At 33.2% G+C, this 19,238-nt stretch overlaps 1 protein-coding gene across 2 annotated transcripts in view; it reads left to right on the forward strand.

The window, feature by feature from the left end:
• The first annotated feature begins 1,282 nt into the window (after positions 1 to 1,282).
• LOC115885815 (reversion-inducing cysteine-rich protein with Kazal motifs) overlaps positions 1,283 to 19,238 on the forward strand; it is a 181,603-nt gene continuing 163,647 nt past the window's right edge. For both annotated transcript variants that reach the window (XM_030904839.1, XM_030904840.1), the window contains exon 1: positions 1,283 to 1,595. In XM_030904839.1, the coding sequence (XP_030760699.1) occupies positions 1,406 to 1,595 (190 nt within the window). In that variant the 5' untranslated portion in view covers positions 1,283 to 1,405. The remainder of the gene's footprint in view (positions 1,596 to 19,238) is intronic.

Consider the following 19,238-nt stretch of genomic DNA (forward strand, 5'->3'; position numbering starts at 1 on the left):
TCCAGTTGGCTTGGAAATGAACATCGATGACATTCCCCATATAATTTTACATATAAAATGACAGCGACCTTCATTTCATAGCCATCGCTGACGCCGTTTTTTCTCGATCATACGGTACATATATCTTTCATAGTTTTTGAGTTAAAAAATAAAACATGTGTAAAATTGACAAAAACATGATTTTGAATAAGCATTAATTAAATCATGAATTCGGCACATGAATGTGCCGAACATTATCAGGTTTTTTCTTAATTATGGGTCGATTGGAATCAAACTCGGCACGTGGATAGAACCTTTATCCACGTGCCGAATTTGGTTCCAATCCTCTATCATAGAGGTACACGAAAGGAGTCCGGAAATCCCTATATAGTTCCTTCAATTCAATATACAGAGAGCAAAAAGGGGAAAACAAAAAAGGAGCATTTAAATCTGCTTCGACTTATTTTAAAAAATACAGAGTTTTGCATTTGAAATAACGAAATTTTTATGTAAAATAAATATTTAAAATAGACCAGCAATTTTTGATACCCCTGTATATATTTAAGAAAGCATTCAAATTTTTTAGTAAAGTTTATTTTTCTGGCTTAAAAAAACAGCACAAGAATTAATTTTGAAAAGTAATGTACAGGGTGTTGACAAACTTTTTTAATATAGCATGCATATTTAAATATCTTTAAATATCTCAAAAACCAAAGCTTTTAAACATATTAAACCCTTATTTATGTCCTAGAATACAAAATTGATATAAAATACCGGGTGTTCCATAAGAAAAAATATAACTTTGGTATGAATCTTAGTACTGATACACCTCGTACATTTAAAAATAATTTTAAATTATATATACATATATATACACATATAAATTATATATAAATTATATATACACATACATATATACATATTATATACATATTGTCCTCCCACATTCATCCATAAAACATTTTGTCTCTACATCTTTCCGTTTTTGTATAATTAACCGAAGCGAATGAAGTGCGCCACGCCTGTATATGATTCTTCGAACACTAAAATACAAGATAAAAAAATAATTAGATGACTTTGAACAAAAATAATTCACTTAAGCTTAAGATGATCAAAGTTCAAACTGACAAATCTAAATAAGTTGGAATGGAGCTCTTAAATTTTATCTATAAGCAAAAGAGCAGAAAATACCGTATCGCTTGTCCATATGTCCATACACTAAAGACAAAAAAATCTGGAACCAACAGCAATAAAGCTTACCACCCGCTATCTGCTTAATCGTCCGAGTGCTTCGACTCAGGCATTGAAAATAAACAGAAGTTGACTTTCGATAGTTTAGTCACTTGAGAGCGTCCGCAATGGTAAGTTCGGGCGCGTTCTTTTCACTACGTGCATAACACGTGCGCCGCCTTCTCCAAACACAGAAATGTCATACCGGACGTCGAAGAATACGGGCGCTCGAATGAGGCATCGCGACGCGACATATTGCGTGACGGACGAATTATCCGAATGCGAACAATGTGATACGATGATGTGTCTTAGCGCATACAAACCAATTTTTCACATTTTATTTATATATCTACTTGTTTTGGGGAACACAAATGTCGTTGCACAAGGTAAGTTTCACATTGTAATTACGGTTTAGAACCGGGAAATCCCCGGTTCTTTTGAGACATCTAAAAACCGGGACTCGAAATTATTAATTCCCGGTATAATTCTCGGTACTTTCGGGGGCTCAAGTTGCGTTTAGCCGAAATCAGTTACATAGAATATCGGTTTATAGGATGATTCTATACAAGAAAACTAGCACTATAATACATAATTTGATTTTTACCGCGAAAATTCTTTGTTTTTGAGAAAACTCGAATTTTTAGTTTTTCTATTATTAACTAAAATTTAAAACTTTACGGTGTTTTTAATAGTTTTTTTCATTATAGAATGACGTAAAAATATTTAATATAACGATGTGAAGTAATTTTTATTCGAAAATATATTTTTATCACAATAATTTTCATTGATTTTTCCAGGTTTAGAAGTGCCGAAAAGTGATAGGAAGATAAAAACTACATATTTTTGTTTGATTAATAATTTGCTATAATTTTCCTATATAACTATTTCCGCGGAAATTTATCATAAGGGCGGTGTAATGGAAAATCTTCAATATTTCGAAGTTTTCCATAGTATTCTCAACTTTTTTGCATACTTTCGGTTTGGTTTTAATTGGTTTGGTTTGGTTTCGTTTGGTTGTTTTTATTGGGTTTGGTTGTAGTGGGTTTAGTTGGTTTGGTTTGATTTGGTTGTTTTTTTAGGGTTTGGTTTGGTTTAGTTGTCGTTTTTATGCTTTATTGACAATTGTTTTTTTAATTTTCGCATTTATTTACAATAGCGATATTAAGTTGATAAGAATAGATATTATTCATTGATCTGTGTCAAAGGCCGGGAAGATCACTGCATAGTGGTGAAACAAGGCATTTCGGCGGATTTTCATTTTTGTATCGGTGCTTAAATATAAGTCTACAATATAAAATAATATTAATTTTTAATTTAATGCATCTTCCTCATTATTGAAGTTTAAATATGTTATTTTATTATTTAGTATAATATTGCTAAATGTATTAGTTATATTTTTTGGTGTAATGTTTTTATAGGCATTTGCATCTTTAATTGAAAATGTTTTTTTCTAATTTAGTTAAGTTGGTTTCGAGGTTGGTTGATGTTGTTTGATCTAATTTTTAAGCTACCTATGTGTTTTCTTTTTTATTTCGCTTGTGTTCATTATTTGTGTTCATGTTTACTTTCTCGTGACTAAAGAATTTGATATTATTTTCATTTGAAACTCAATTTTTTATCGGTTTGACTTTTGAGAACCATCCCTCGCTTGCTAATTGATGAACTCCACAATCGTTGACATACCATAATGACATACACCTCCAAACTCTTCTAAATAAGTAATTTCTTATTGTTCTTGCTTTTTTTCTCTCTTGAAGTTGAGAATATTTGTGGGCTTTTGGCTCAAATTCAGTTAAGTTGGTTTATGTTGTTTAATGTGAAATTTAAGTTACCTATACTTTTTCCTTTACTTGGGTTCATGTTAATTTTTTTCATGACTGATTACTTAATAATTTAATATTATTTTCATTAAAAATCTAAAAATTGACGAACAACCGTTGAAAGAGAATATTTTAGGTACGGTTCTGGAAACTTTAATTAATACTGACATTTAGGGTTCAGATCTTTTTGGCCATCACAGAATCGGGCCTCAGTAACAATAATTAAAAAAATATTTTTCTGCTACGTGAGAAAGTCCTTTGTCCTTTGACACTTTCTAACGATCGAAATCAAACTCTTCTAAATAAGTAATGATGCTATTTCTTATTGTTCTTGCTTCTTTTCTCTTTTGAAGTTCCTATAATATTTATTATGTTATGTTTTAATAGATCTACGCGTTTTTAATTCAATATTTTAGGGCTTTTCTCTCAAATTCAGTTAAGTTGGTTTATGTTGTTTGATGTGAAATTTAAGTTACTTATACTTTTTTCTTTTCTTGTGTTTTACAGGTTAATTTTTTCATGGCTGATTACTTGATAATTTGATATTATTTTCATTAAGAAACTCAATTTTTTATACATTTTACATTGAAAAACCATCCCTTGGTTTCTGATTGATGACCTGTACCCCTATTGAACAAAAATTAGTCAGTACCGCAAGTACCGGAAAAAAACGGGAAATCCGGTAACTCTAATTGTAATAGGGTGAATTGGCCAGTAGTCGGACAGTTTAGGAAAAACGAAAGATATTTAAACTCAAGAGATATAATTGTTTACCTTTTTCCTTCATCGGCCATTATTCTATCCTTATTTTCGTATCTCTCTTACACCGAAAACATTTGCCAGATTTACCTGTATATTGGTTTGGAGTTATTAGTATTTATTAGTATTCGATTAAATACCACAACCAATTATTAAGTAATAAATAATTTCGTTATATTTCTATATTATATCAAGTACATTAATTTGCTAACGTCAATTTTTTCATTTAATGCTTAACTGCTTAACTATTTTAAATTTTATAATGGAATAAAAATATCATGATCGTGTTTCTTTTAATAATAAAAAGCAGTTTGGCAACGTTAGTTTTAGAAATATGCCGGCGTAGTACAACGGATTTCGTAGATGAATGAAAATTCCTAGATTCTCCTGTTGCGATGTTGCTATGCCGCCGATCAAACTCCGTATTCTTTATTTGCAGTATTATAGTATTTTTGCGTTATTTTGTGGACTTCTGTGGACATTAATTTGAAAATATGGTGCATTCATGTATTGTGTACAAGAGAGTGTATCATTTAAATCCAAATTTAACTTTTCACCGGTAAATAAAAATAAGTAGGGTTAGGTATATTATTATATCCTCTTCTCTGTAGATCAGAGGCGGACCTAGACATAAAAAATAGCAGATTTCCAAATTATATTTATTTTTAGGTTTATTTTTTAAATTGTATATTTATTAATTTATTATTATTTTAAAATTATATATTTATTAATTAAATTATTTGTAGAAAAAAGGTACATGTGTGGTCCGTACTAATTACTAATAACTTAATAACAATTTCTGTTTCCCTTTTAAGAGAGGGAATTGAATAAGTATAATCTAGGTACCCACTTGGGTTTGACAAATCATTACCTACCTTTTGTGAAAATTTTATTGGGGTGTACCAAAAATGGAATTTTGCGGCCTTACTTTTTTGTTGCCGTTACAATTTAATACGGCTTTTGTTTTAAATTTTGGTTGCTATAATGTAAATGTTTTGTTATCTTTTGACATACATATAATTAATGTACTAATTACATGAATTTTATGACTACTACATTTTGTTGTATTTTTACATTTTATTGTATTGAAATTCTTTGCACACGCACTTTTTATTATTTATAAACAATATGAATTTTCCTTTGCAAACCAGAGAAAAAAAACTATATATTTTTTAAGACTAAGGGAAGAACCGTTTACTAAATAATCGCCATTTTATTTTATTTATGATTTTCTAAAATTATCGCTAGACTTTTCTGATGACTGTATTATAATATCAAATAATTTTGTTTAGATTTGTAATAATTTCATTTAATGACATTCATTTATCGAATTTTAGCTACAGAGCAGACTCCCTATTTGTTCTCACTGTTTCACTACGTTGACCATGATCATTCGACTAGGCAAGTGCATTATTTTAAAATTCCTCAACACCGAACAGCTAACTTCCAAAAATCTTTCAGTTTCATAGCGCCACATTTGTGGAATAATATTTCTAATAACTTTAAATTTCAATCCTTTACAGATTATAAAAAACAAATTAAAAATAATTTACTAAATTCATAACAATAAATCATTTAAAAAATTATAATTTCTTTGACTGATTTTTGAGGTTCTTGTTCTTCTGATATGCCCGTCATTGGTTGCTGTTTCGGTTACACTGTTTCGTTATGCTTCTTTGCTTATCTCCGCCCATCCCTGATAAAATTATATTTTAACTTTTTTTAACTTATTTTATTTTTTTTAATTCTGTTTATTTTTATAATTTAATTTATTTCTATTTTGTTTTTGGGGTCACACCACTCTGGTACTTTGTGTCATTGTATCGGTTTTTTAATCCCTTTAGACACCTTAATTAACCTTTAGACAAACATTTTAGTAGTTTCATATAGGTATATAATAAATATACATATAATAATAAAGTTTTTATCAAAAATATGTGAAGTCTACAAATATTAGTTTTTGGTAAAATATTGTATTACTAGGTTAAAATAACTATTTTATTTTGTTATTGCTAATAGAGGGAGTCTCATTCACCGGAGATGAACAAGGTTTGGAACAAGATATTGAAACTGCATTTACTAATACACCCAAAATTTGATATTTTATTTAATAAAATAAAGTAAAAAACGCTTATTGTTTTTTTTAATCGTTATTCTTATGTGAAAAGCCATCTTATAATAAAAAAAATATGCCGGTTTTTATTTATTTCGCTATCTTCCCTCAACTTATTTTTTTCCTATTAATATCCTCCCTCAACTATTTACAATGCGACAAATATGTAAGTGTTATTATTATTTTTTTTTAATTTATTAAACAATTATTTTAATTTCCTTAAAATACTGTCGGTCGATCGGCACGCCACTGGAAAATTGACCTCAACCGTCTATTCTTTGTAAACAACTACATTGTTGCCGTTGCGCCGATACCCTATTCCCTTCTTTGTCCATTCTCTCTCGCACTCGTTGATTTTCGCAAACCAATGTGTGATGAAGGTTTAGAGCGTTTTATGAATGGATCGTTGTATCTCCCGAGTTTAAATATCTTTGGGAAAAACTGAGTTTAAATTGTTGATTAAATTTTCTTTATTGATGGCATGGAAATGAAATCTTATGAAATAGTGATAATAATAAGTGATAAAAGTGCTATTTTGTCAGTAGTCGGACAGTGCTTGTCAGTGTCCGGCCGGGTAGTGTAGTTACCATAAGTCGGACACTTTGTGATTGGCTGAAACTACAGAGTCTCGTATTTAATATATGTATAATTTTAATTTTAAAGCAAATTTAATCTTGAACTATATACCGTTTTTTGTTGTATGTAAATTATCTTTACACGATACCCCCCTCTCCCATAGTACAAATAAAAGAACTATAAAAATAATTTTATCTTCAATATTTATTTAAGAGAACCAATTTTCTTAAATCAACCAAAGACCTTCAAACCAAGACCTGAAATATTCTTACATTACTTGAGCTCTGCATTTTTGCAGAGACTTGGCATTTTTGAAGGCTAAACGAAGATTGACTTTAAACACGTTTCATAAAACCATGACTCTGTCCAAGTCTTCCATTAGCAAACAGCATTTTTAGCTTTTCTTCTAGATACAATTTTTTCAACTGTATTAAGTAACACCTGTTTTTCTTTTGTTGGAAATCCGCAAACGGCTAAATTTTCAATACAGGTAAGCATACAATTTTTTTTTAATTTCTCTAGTTAAAATCACTTCTGGTTCCATTCGTTTGCAAACGTTGCGTCGCTTATTTGTCTTTAATACGGTCCTGTACTGTTGGCTTGGGAACACTGTACTGACTGTATGTTTTACGCGATTTTTCCTCTACTCGGACAGTTTGGACTGTTTTTTCTAATGCATCTTTATTGTATGGATGAAAACTCCCTTTTACTTTAGGCTTCATGCTTGAAAATAACCAAAATCTCATAAAAATCAGTCTGAACTCTGGAATACGACGTCAAAAAAATGCTACTGTCTGACCTCTCAAATACATTAAATATAGCATTGACCGGTTGTCGGATAAATTTTATTTTCTTCTATACGCGTTTTTGTTGAGTTTTTGCTGTCCGACCACTAAGCACTACCAAAAACTCATGTTTCATTATATCTCAAACGAAAAAGACAGTACTACATATCATTACATATCAATTATCATCAAAAAGACAAAAACAAAAGAGTTATTTTTCCAAAAGAGCAAATTTTCTATATACTTATGGTACAAATACTGTCTTATTAAGGTGGGCACTGGGCATTATCATTGCTTAAAGGCAGGCAGTACATTGAAAAAAGAAAATGCTCCATGTCCTGAAAGTCGCATTTGTCGTCATTTCTGTCCAGCAAACCCCATTTGATCAGATTGAATTTTACTGGGACCTCCCCAGTTCTGATACGATTGAGCATTCTCCAGGTTTTTCAGTCACTAGAAACTCACTAAGTGATGAATAGTCACTCTCTAATTGGGTAGTGGGAGGGAGGTTCATCCAAGGGGTGGACTTAGGATTTAAGTCTACTTGGGGCAAGGGGTGGCTTGGACCCCATCCCCAAATACCTTCGAGATCGTGCCTTGAAGTTCTACGAGAAAATCGGTACTATCCCCAATAGTACCCTAAAAATCTTCGATTACAATCCCGAGGACTATAGAAACTTCAAATACTCCCATCTTAAAACCATTCTTCTAGACAATTAATTTTGTCCCCCTCTTCTCATAATATAGTCCTCCCATCACCCCACAACACCCCCCCCTTTTTTCTTCCCCACATATTAGCAGGAATAATAGCTGACCATTCTTCGGCGGCTGATTCCTCGGAGGTGGACTTTTTTTAGTGGGTATCAACACCGAGTCCCACACTGTCTAGGGGTTATTTCTATGACCATCTCTCTCGAGATGGTTATGGAAATGATCACTATTCGTCTATAAAAGATTTTTCAACCACCCCCTCACAAAAAAAGGGGTGGCTTGGTCTGGATTTAAGTCTACTTGGGCCGCACTCTTGGCCAAAAATTGAGTGACGAACATCAAAGGTTTGTTTTAGCTTCTCAGTATGTTCATGATCTTTTCTGCGTAAATCGGGGCTGGTAAAACCTGCGGCCGTGTAAAGGTTTTCTAAGGGGTGGGTTTCATACAATCTGTCACTATTTTGCATGTTTCATTCAGGCTAATATATACATTTTTTCCCTGGGCAGATCTATAATCATTGTTTAAAGAATTATTTAAGTAATAAAAATAAATATGCATTTGCATAAATAAATTTGTCATAATGATTTCCATACTGACTTAGGTTATTAATACTGCAAGCTATTTTTGGACGGTAACTCGATTATGGTAAAAGATAAAACAATTGTACAAATTGAGAACGATGGAACGCTTAATTAATTTGAACTCGACAAAGTTCAAGTTAATCAACATATTAACAGAGAAATGAAAAAAAAATGTGTTGTGGCAAATTGTATATTTTATACGCATATTACCTTGAACCAAAACTAAGAGAATGATGATATAAACGAAACTTCAAACTTTAATACCAAAATATTTGTTAAAAAAGATTACTGGGTGTAGCGAAAACACTATATAAAAATCTAGAAAATATAATAATTGTTTTTTTATAAATAATCAGATGGAGACCACTTATGAACCATCAGTATTCATCAATATTAGAAAAATCTAAGAAAAAAATGAATTTCTGTGTTACTGTTATGCCCCTAGCGACCAACTTTTAATACTCACAACGATTTTGGATCACCCTGTATAACGTTAACGTTATATAAACCGTTATGTAAAGAACGTCAATATTACCAAAAATTAGAAATTGCCCAATAATTGTAATTGCATTTCAAGACAATTCTATAAAATAAATATTGCTTACAGTTTAACATACAGGGTGGGCCGCTGAAAACTTCCAATGGCTATAACTTTTAAACCAAAAAATATATCAAAAAAATAAAAAAAACCGTTTCTATAATATCGAGGGGGATATATATGACGAATTTTTTGAACCACACCGACCTACCCATTAGGCGGCACCCTCGGCGGCACCCCTACGCACTTGAAAATCTTAAATGGCAACACCCCACTTGTGGCGCCTTTTTGTAAAACCCATGAAACATGCTAAACGATGATCATAAAGTTTTTAGGGTGAAATTGAAAAACTACCCCTTACACGAAAAATTAGGTGGACATTAATGAAAAAAGTGATTTTTTCAGCATAAGTTACAAATTGGGACCCAGCTAAATGAGGCAAATAAGGTATTTTTCAAACCACCCCGACCCACCCCTAGGTGCCACCCCCTCACTTCTAATCTCAAGATAGCGATACCCCACTTGTGACACTTCTTTGGAAAGCTAATTGAATAATTGAAATTGCTAAACGATGGTCATACAGACTTCAACTTAATTACTGGTATGTAGTGATAATTACTGGTAGGTCTGACAATTTGAAAGAAATTTAAAATGATAGTTTATTTTAACAATTGCTAAAAATGACAGCCGTTTTGTTCCATACAAAAATACAAACGATTTTCAAATTCTTCTCTCACTTTTTGGAAAGTCTCTCGAAATATTTCGACATGCTTCAGTTATCCTCTGCCGCAATTCTTGCAACGAACCTGGTTTTGTCTTGTAAACTATGGATTTAATATGGTTTATTTATTAACCTCACAAGAAAATGTCTACAATCCCAAGTAGTATTTGGACGTTATCTAACGTCGGGAATACGTCGCGTTCAATAAACCCGACGTCGGGTACCAACGTCGGTTCGACCGCCTGACGACCCTTATTTGCACCTAAATGGGGAATACAGATTCGGGTCGCCTCGACGTCGGTATCTGACTTAATAGGGAATGTAATTCTACCAATTACCAACGTCATATTACGTTGGATTTTAGTTACTTAAAATTCGTCGCTAAGCACTTACGTTACGTTTGGTTTCATATTCGCTACCAAGAATACATAAAAACCTAACCAAACTACCTAATTACAAATGGATTCATAATCACTCCTCGAATATAACTATAAGTGCCTATCTAATTTCATATTATAATAATTCTGAATCATTAATCCAGACATCAGTTTTGTCAACGGAAGTCACTTTTTTGATATATCTGATTAAAATACTCAAAATTAGGTAGATTTATAAAATAAAAGTATCTATAAAAAAGTTACTCGCAAAATATTTTTTTAATGTTCTAGCTGGTTTAATCATAAAACTGTACTGTGATTCCCCCCAAACTCAACCTTATCAATATTATTCTACTAGAAATCGAGATGTGAATATAAATTATAAAAATAAAAAACGATTTTAAAATGGCTGACAATCGGATCGGATAAGAATGGCGGATTTCTGTGTCCGACTTAATATGAACTACCAATATACCAATTCCGACCGGGTCTCCAACATTAGTCGTCTCACACGACCGAAGTCATCAAACCGGACGACCGGCAATCGTATTATGACGTATATAATTCCAACGTACGCCACGTAACCTCACTTTGCGTATCAGTGATTTGTGGATTTGTGCAACTATATTTTAGTTTTTGTTTTCTCTTTAAAAAAATGAGCAGTCACTTTTTTAAGCTTAACCTCACATGTGGGAGGAGGATGGGGTCTGCTGGTTTCCTAAGCTAAAAAATGAAATTAAGATGCACCAGTGTAATGCAGCATTTCTTCCGGATAAAAATCATTTATGAGTGGAGGCAAGACATCACTAGTACTATTATTATTTTGCAAAAGCCTCGACCTCTTTCTGTAAAATGTAGATGAATGTCTAAATGCCTTTTTAGTGTTTTTTTAGGCATAAGTTTGTTTACAAAAACTTTTTATTAGGTTATGTTCATGATGTTCATTAGGTCGCAAATGCTACTTAATGAGATACGTAAATTAGGTTATAAATATGAACATAAAATACAACAAAATATGGACGTTACTTTAGGGATTATCAGTGAGACGTATCCTATTCGGACAACGGGTAGACGTCGGGCTAGTTCAAGTATATGTACGTCGTGCAAGCCAACGTGGGAACGACGTTGGGAAATTAATAAAAATGGTACGTTGTTATTTTGTACGTCGACAGATCGTTGGTTTTACCGACTCGGATCCAACGACGTCGCTTTTAATAGGAAAGCGACGTCACAGGTCGTATCACCAGCACCCGACCTAAATTTGCACAAGTCTGACGTCGCTTCAGGTCACATTTAGTTCGAAGTCAGATAGATGCTACTTGGGATGGGGGTATCGCTATCTTGAGATTAGAAGTGAGGGGGTGTGACCCACCCTAGGGGTGGTCCAATTTGTAACTTATGCTGAAAAAAATCACTTTTTTCATTAATGTACACCTAATTTTTCGTATAAGGGGTAGTTTTTCAATTTCACCCTAAAAACTTTATGATCATCGTTTAGTATTTTTCATGGGCTTTCCAAAAAGGCGCCGCAAGTGGGGTGTTGCCATTTAAGATTTTCAAGTGAGTAGGGGTGCCGTCGAAGGAGTAGGTCGGGGTGGTTCAAAAAATACGTCATATGTATTCCCCCTCGATATTATAGAAACGGTATTTTTTATTTTTTATATATATTTTTGGTTTAAATATTATAGCCATTGTAAGTTTTCAGTGGCCCACCCTGTATATAGATAATACAGTATGTTCCCGGATTGTCTTTATACAAGAGGAAATACTTTTTATTATAGATATTTTGAGAAAAATGCATTCTTCATAAAACATTTTCCTTGCTCTAAAATTGTTAATCCCGCTTATATGTTCCAAATTTCCAAACCGATTTAGAGAAAATTAAAAAAATATGAAAATGTGGTTGTAGTAATCTAATTTCGATTCATTGTTAGATAGATTGTTATTATAAATTTTGATTAATATCACATTTTTTGCTGTTACATTTTCTGGTAACCATTTTCTCCCGTTTCGTAGCATTGAACTAAATAAATTTTGTATTTCTTTAACCTTTTTAAACAGCAAGAAATATAACGTTAATTAAAATTCGATCAACTTCAATCTACCAAAGAATGAAAAGGAAATGTACCATAGAAACGCGTTTAGATTTTTAGGACTTTTTAGAGAAAAAAATCATATTTTCATGTATTTTTAATTTTCTCTAAAACGGTATGGAAATTTGGAAACGTATAAGTGAGATTAAACATTTTAGAAGAAGCAAAATTTATTTATAAAAAATGATTTTATCTCAAAATGTCAATGATAAAAATGTTTTTCCTCTTTTAAATGCAATACGGGGACAAACTGTATATCAAATTTAGAAGTAGACCAGTACTCATTTGGTCCCCAAAGCGCGAACACTATTCAAGGATATAATACCTACAGTAACATTTTCTCTTGTACAATGCCTACACGTCAATGGTAAACAAGCCAACAATAATAAATATTTCCATAAGATCTAGTTATTGTTAATCAATGGTATTAGAATAAATTACTTCATTAATGCAGACTCATTGGTTGTCGCATGTCACATTATGAATAAATAACAATGTTATTGTTTTATACTTGCGTAAACAAATTGTTGCCCTTAAAGTTTATTGTCTAATTATTACAGTGTATTTAATAATTTATTGTTAGGAGGGCATTCATCTGCAAATAATTCTGAAATCAATTTACGTTACTTGATAATAACAGAGCTTGTTTAACATTCTAAAAAATGTTTTTTATATTATCTTCAAATTAACGACTTATACAGTTTATACAGGGTGAGTTTCCTACGATGTTCTCTATGGGTATCTTGGAAACTACTGGAGATAGAGAGTCGGTTAAATAGGGAAAGAATTGCAGTTTTGTGAGGTCATAAATATGCGCCTTTCAGATTTATGAAAAAGTTCATGGCTTACTAGATATTTTGAAAAAAACAAATTTCGGCTATTTTAAAAATTGTCCCTAATTCCATTATAAGCTATTTTAGACAAAAAGTTTTCAGATAAAAGTTGTAGATAATCACATCCTTAATGAGATCGTGTCTTCTATTTTTTTCTAAAGCCTGTAATTTTTGATATATCACACAAACATGTTTTTTTAAATAGAAACCATAGTTGGCCATGACTTCATAAAAAGCGGCATTTTTTAAGTTTTTAGCGATATAAGCTATAATATGTTTTCTTCGAAAAATTACTGAGTTATAACCAATTCCTATCATTTTTAAGCAATTTCACTTAGTTAGCCATGGAAACAAGTTCAATCGCCGTTACTCTCAGAAATGTGAAGCTGTCACATTCAAACTTTGTAAATTAAAATAAACAAAAATTGTAAATATGAATTTGTCAAATGAAGAAAAGCGTGTAGATACTCGCGCATCAATAGAGTGTTTCCAAAATGACTTTCATTATGCCCCCCCACCCCGCATAATGTTAAAAATTATTGATATCATAGTAATATAAACTCAGGGATAGGAAGAGGGTGGTCTAATTGCATGGGCCTCCTCGATCACCTGACCTATCCATTTTATATTTTTTTTATGTGGTATGGTTAAAAATAAGGTTTACAAAAGAACTTATGAATTAAGGGAGGCACTCGAAGTGGCGGTACGTGAGAAGTTTAATTAAATCAACCGGTCCTTTTGTGAGAATAGGTAATAATTCAGTTTTAGAAAGATGTAACTCAAAACAATGGAATTTTTGAACATTTTCTAAAATAACTTAAAGTGTATGCAATGACTCGACTGCAGCGATATTATTTTTTTAAGTTTTAGTTTGTGTAATATAAATTCTAAAGAACCGTTTAGTAATATATTCTGACTTTTTATAAGTTATAAATCCCAAAATAATAAGAATGCCATGCAATCTAAGTGAAATTAGTCAAGAGAAATAAGAATTGGCTATAACTTAATTTAACTTTTCTAACAAGTCTTGAAAATCGTTCTCTAAAAAACATAACATTCACCGGTCAACGTATCCTCGAAAATGTATGGTCAAGAAAAGTTGAACCAATAATCTTACACGCTTTTCTTCATTTGAAAAATTCATATTTACAATTTTTGTTTATTTTAATTTACAAAGTTTGGATGTGGCAGCTTCACATTTATAAGAGCAAAGACGATTGTTTCCATGGCTAACTAAGTGAAATTATTTAAAAATGATAAGAATTGGCTATAACTCGATAATTTTTCGAAGAAAACATATTATAGCTTATATCACTGAAAAGCTTAAAAAATGGCACTTTTTATAAAGTCATGGCCAACTATGGTTTCCATTTAATAAAACATATGTTTGTGTCAAATGTCAAAAATGACAGGCTTTAGAAAAAACGGAGGACACAATCTCATTAAGGATGTGATTATCTACAACTTTTATCTGAAAACTTTTTGTCTAAAATAGCTTATAATGGAATTAGGGACAATTTTTAAAATAGCCGAAATTTGTTTTTTTCTAAATATCTAGTAAGCCATGAACTTTTTCAAAAATCTGAAAGGCGCATATTTATGACCCCACAAAACTGCAATTCTTTCCCCATTTAACCGACTCTCTATCTCCAGTAGTTTCCGAGATACCCATAGAGAACATCGTAGAAAACTCACCCTGTATATCTGAAGGGATGTCGACTGGAATATAAAAGTTACTTTGTTTTTGAGTCTTTTAAATCATAGTTATGATAGATGTTTTCCGTTGTAGTAGCTGAGATTCAGTATCTAGTTGTATAGGTTCCATTATTTATTAGTTAGTTTTTATAGTTTTTTTTATTTTTCTTTGTTTTTTGAATTACCTATCACTACTATATGATAAAAACACAAAACTATTAAAAATTGACATAGAATCTTGCCAAAAAAAACAATATTTTAATCGAAAAAAGCATAAAGTTAGCGTACATGCTAATCATTCAAAAATATATCTATTTGGTAAAATTAATCCTATCAAAAACATAGAATGTAAAAAATGCCAAGTCTCGCAACACAATCTTCCACTATAAAGAGTTATGAGATCTCATGTAAAACCAAAAAAGTCAGTTTATTTTATTTAGTTTCTCTTTAAGTACCTATTCAACAATTTTGTTAAAATTTGTTAGTATCAATATTACATATACATACATACTGCCGTTACTCGCTGACGAGTATTTGACATGCATCAGAAGATGGTCACGCAAGGCGTTTTCTTTCATGAGCTTTTCTGTGACTGAAAAGCCCGATACGTGAAGGTGCGTATTCATTTATCCGAACGAATGAACGAACGAACGAATGAAAGTGCGGTATATTTAGACGGGGACCGGACGCATGCGGCCGTTCGCTCGTTCGTTCGCTCGACCATCCGTTTCGAGTCGGTACATCAAAGGCGTTCGCCAACAAATGCCTCCGGTCTTCTCGTGCGGTTCCATCGTACGGTCCCCGTCCATACCACTAGCGAACATTCGTTCGTTCGTTCGTTCGTTCGTTCGGATAATGAATACGCACCTTGATGTTATCTGTCTACCGCACTCCAGATATTCAAAAATCTCATTGCTTTGTTGCGTCTTTACTTTTTGGTTGTCGCTGTTATCTGACTTTACAAGTTTTACAACTTTTCTCCATTCCGTTCTATTGTGAACTGCTTCTTCCCACTCATTCTGCTTGTTTACTCTTTAAGTTTTCGTGGAAAATATTCTTGTATATTTTGAGTTGTCCACCCGGCCTCCTTTTATCGTTTACAAGCTCACCGTAAAGCAGAGATTTAGGTATGCGGTTTTCTTGCATTCTGCATACGTGATCAGCCCATCTTAAGCGGGACTTTGTAATCATGACTTCAATACTCTCGCAGTTAGCTTTTTCAAGGACCGATACGTTTGAGACATGATGGAACCATTTTATTCTTAAGAGTTGTCTAAGATGTCTCTGTTGCAACTTGTTTAATGCGTTCATGTGTTGGCGGTACGGCACCCAGGTTTCGCTTCCATATAACACGGTGGGAATTATTATTGCTCGGTACACTGCAAGTTTCGTTTTTGTGCTCAAGTCATGATTATAAAAAAAACTATATTTAAATTTTCAGAATGCTCTTGAGGCGCTGCTAAATCTGTGTTGAATTTCAGAGTCGATATGGGCCTTTTCCGAAATCGATAATTGAATTCCGCTACATATTCCAATAGTTCTTCTCCAATTTTTATAGCATTGTTGTGATCTTCCGGGGAAGTGCACATGATTTTAGTTTTATCGATGTTCAGCTTAAGTCCCAAAGCCTCGTATGCCCATGTATATATGTTCAACATTTCTTGTAATTGCTCTATTTGCATCTAGAGCACAGTCATCAGCGTATCGAAGTTCTGTGATGAATTTTGTATGTGTTTTTGCCCTGAGTCTTTTTATGTTGAACAGACCGCCGTCTTATCTGTATCTAATGCCCAAACCTCTCTTCTGCAGTTTGCTATCCACTATAATGGAGAGCACTGCCATGAATATATTGAATACGAGAGGCGCTAAGACACATCCCTGCCTAACGCCTGTGTTTGTTAGGAAGGGATCGCTCAGTGATCCATGATATGACACCCCCCATTTATTGTTGTTATGGAGGCTTTTACACACTGTAAGAAATTTGTTGGGTACTCCGAACTTTTTCATAATTGCCCAAAGTGCATCTCTGTTCACAGAGTCGAAGGCTTTTGTTAGATCGATGAATGCAACGTAAAGTTTAGACTGCTGCTCTTTTACTTTTTCCTGTAGTTGGCGAATGGAGAATATGGAATCGACGGTATCGCGGTTGGTGCGAAAACCCGTTTGCGATTCTGGGAGGATTTTTTCTATATGTGGGTGCATGCAGTTTGACATAATTTTTGCAAGAATTTTTTCTCCTATAGCCAGTAGTGAAGTTCCTCGGTAGTTTCCGCAGTCTGATGCACTTCCTTTCTTAAATATATTCACTATATTCGCGTTGCAAAAGTACTGAGGTACCTCTCCGCTTTCCCATATGACATCGAAGAGAGCCTTAAGATGACCAATAAGTTCTTTTCTTGCACACTTATAGACACTGCACACTGACAATCAGAAGAGATCGCTTCGATCAATTCCCGCTTTCTACCTTTTTCTCGACTGGAAAATCAGTAACCGGTAGAGGCTAGACAGCTGAATTCATAAGATTAGTTCGAGATTTTTAATTTTTTCCTTTGTTCATAAGCTTAAAACTACCTAAAATTCAAAATTTGAAGTGTGTAACTCTTCTAGAAGTACCTTAGAATTTTGATGATGTGTCAGTGAGTCAATGTCGAAATTAAAGAAATTTGACAAGCAATAATTCATAAACTATGAGGTATAATTACTGGATATTTTGGTAACCTAGCCATCTATAGTATGTCCTCATGTGTAGTGAAAATTAATGTAGAGGTACAGGGTGAAAAGTGCCGCTTATACCTTCGAGAAAATGATGGTAGGGCTGTGCTCGACTTGGTGGGTGTACTGCCGTGCTCCTAGATGAAAATTGGTATTATCATTAAAGAATAGCAGATCATCATGATTTAAGTCAAAAATATAGACTCAAGTTATAAACACGAATTAAATAACGTTGTATTGATTTAAGTCTTTACAAAAATGACTTGACTTAAAACATCTGAGTTTTGAACTTTATGTTTAATTTAACTTAAGATTTATATCACTGTGTTTTAGAAATGTCTTAAGACAAGTCTTAAGTCACTAACGGAATCAGTACTGGGAGAATTGTCAGATCAGGGCTTGGAACACCCTCAAAAAGGAAATACCATTCCTGCTACTCCCAGTGGATAATATGCCAAGACTGTACAACTTTGAGAAGCACCTCAATGTAGTATTGACCAATAAAAAGGATTAGAAGAGAGAAACGTTTGCTCAGACCAGAGTAGAGTTAAAAGTCTATACCATAACTTGGTATACTGATGCTTCCAAAACCAATGCGGGAACAGAGGAGTATTGGGCCAAGAACTAAATACTCAGAACCAATGGGCACCTACCCTAACATCCTACAGGCAGAAATTTACGCTATCGAAAGACAAACGTACAACTTATCTTAGATAGGAACTATCGGAAACAAGAATTAGCCATCATATCTGATAGTCAAGCAGCGTTAAAAGCGATCAACTCAGTATCAATTAATTCGAAGTTGGTCAAAGAATGCATAGATAAGCTGAATAAATTAGGTAAAGGAAACAAAATCCTCCTACTCTGGGTGCCTGCTCATCAAGGGATAGAAGGCAATGAAAACATTTATCATTAACTCCATTTACTGAACCAGAATCGTTCTGCTTTCCAAGTGGTAACCAATTAAAAGCGGAACTCAAGAACTTGGAAGACTCCATCCGCAACCTGGTATGGGAATCTTGCAACGGTCTAAGACACTCGAAGAAGTGAGGGCTTATGACCAAGAAAAATCAAAGATCTCCCTGGATTTAAGTAAGAACAATCTTCGGATTGTCACAGGGTTTTTAACAGAACGCTGTCTCCTCAAAGAACACCTCAGTAGATTGAAACTAAGAAGAAACGGCGAATGCAGATTCTATGTGCAACAACCATTCGTGCCATGAACTTTGGTACGACTGATATTGGAGATGGAGAACTACTCTTTGTAAAACCGTCCCAGATACTGGCTTCTGTCAAAGCCCCGGGACTGTATGATGAGTTATAACTCAAGAAAGGGGGACACAATAGATCTGTAAGGTCGCAGTGATTAACCCCCCTCCCACTCATTCTAAATTCTAAAAAAAAGTCTTAAGTCTTTTTTGAAACTGATTTGTTGCAGCTCTGTCTGACGCCATCTTCATACTATTTCTTATTACTGTAACGACAATGTTACAGTATCACGAAATAAACACGTCCATTGGGAAAAATTAATGTACCAACGCGTATTTGCATTCGCTTGAAATTTATTGAGCAAATTTAATCCCGTAAGGAAAAAAGAAGAAACAAAATCAAAAGGAGAGTCGCGGAGGCATAAAGCCGTAAATAACGTGCCATGTTTAGTTTTATTTGGGTAACACAACTGCCTCTGCCTGTATGCATACGAGGCTGCATCTACA

Source organism: Sitophilus oryzae, unplaced genomic scaffold (genome assembly GCF_002938485.1).
Source record: "Sitophilus oryzae breed Bouriz unplaced genomic scaffold, Soryzae_2.0 scaffold_41_pilon_pilon, whole genome shotgun sequence".
Taxonomy (NCBI): domain Eukaryota; kingdom Metazoa; phylum Arthropoda; class Insecta; order Coleoptera; family Curculionidae; genus Sitophilus; species Sitophilus oryzae.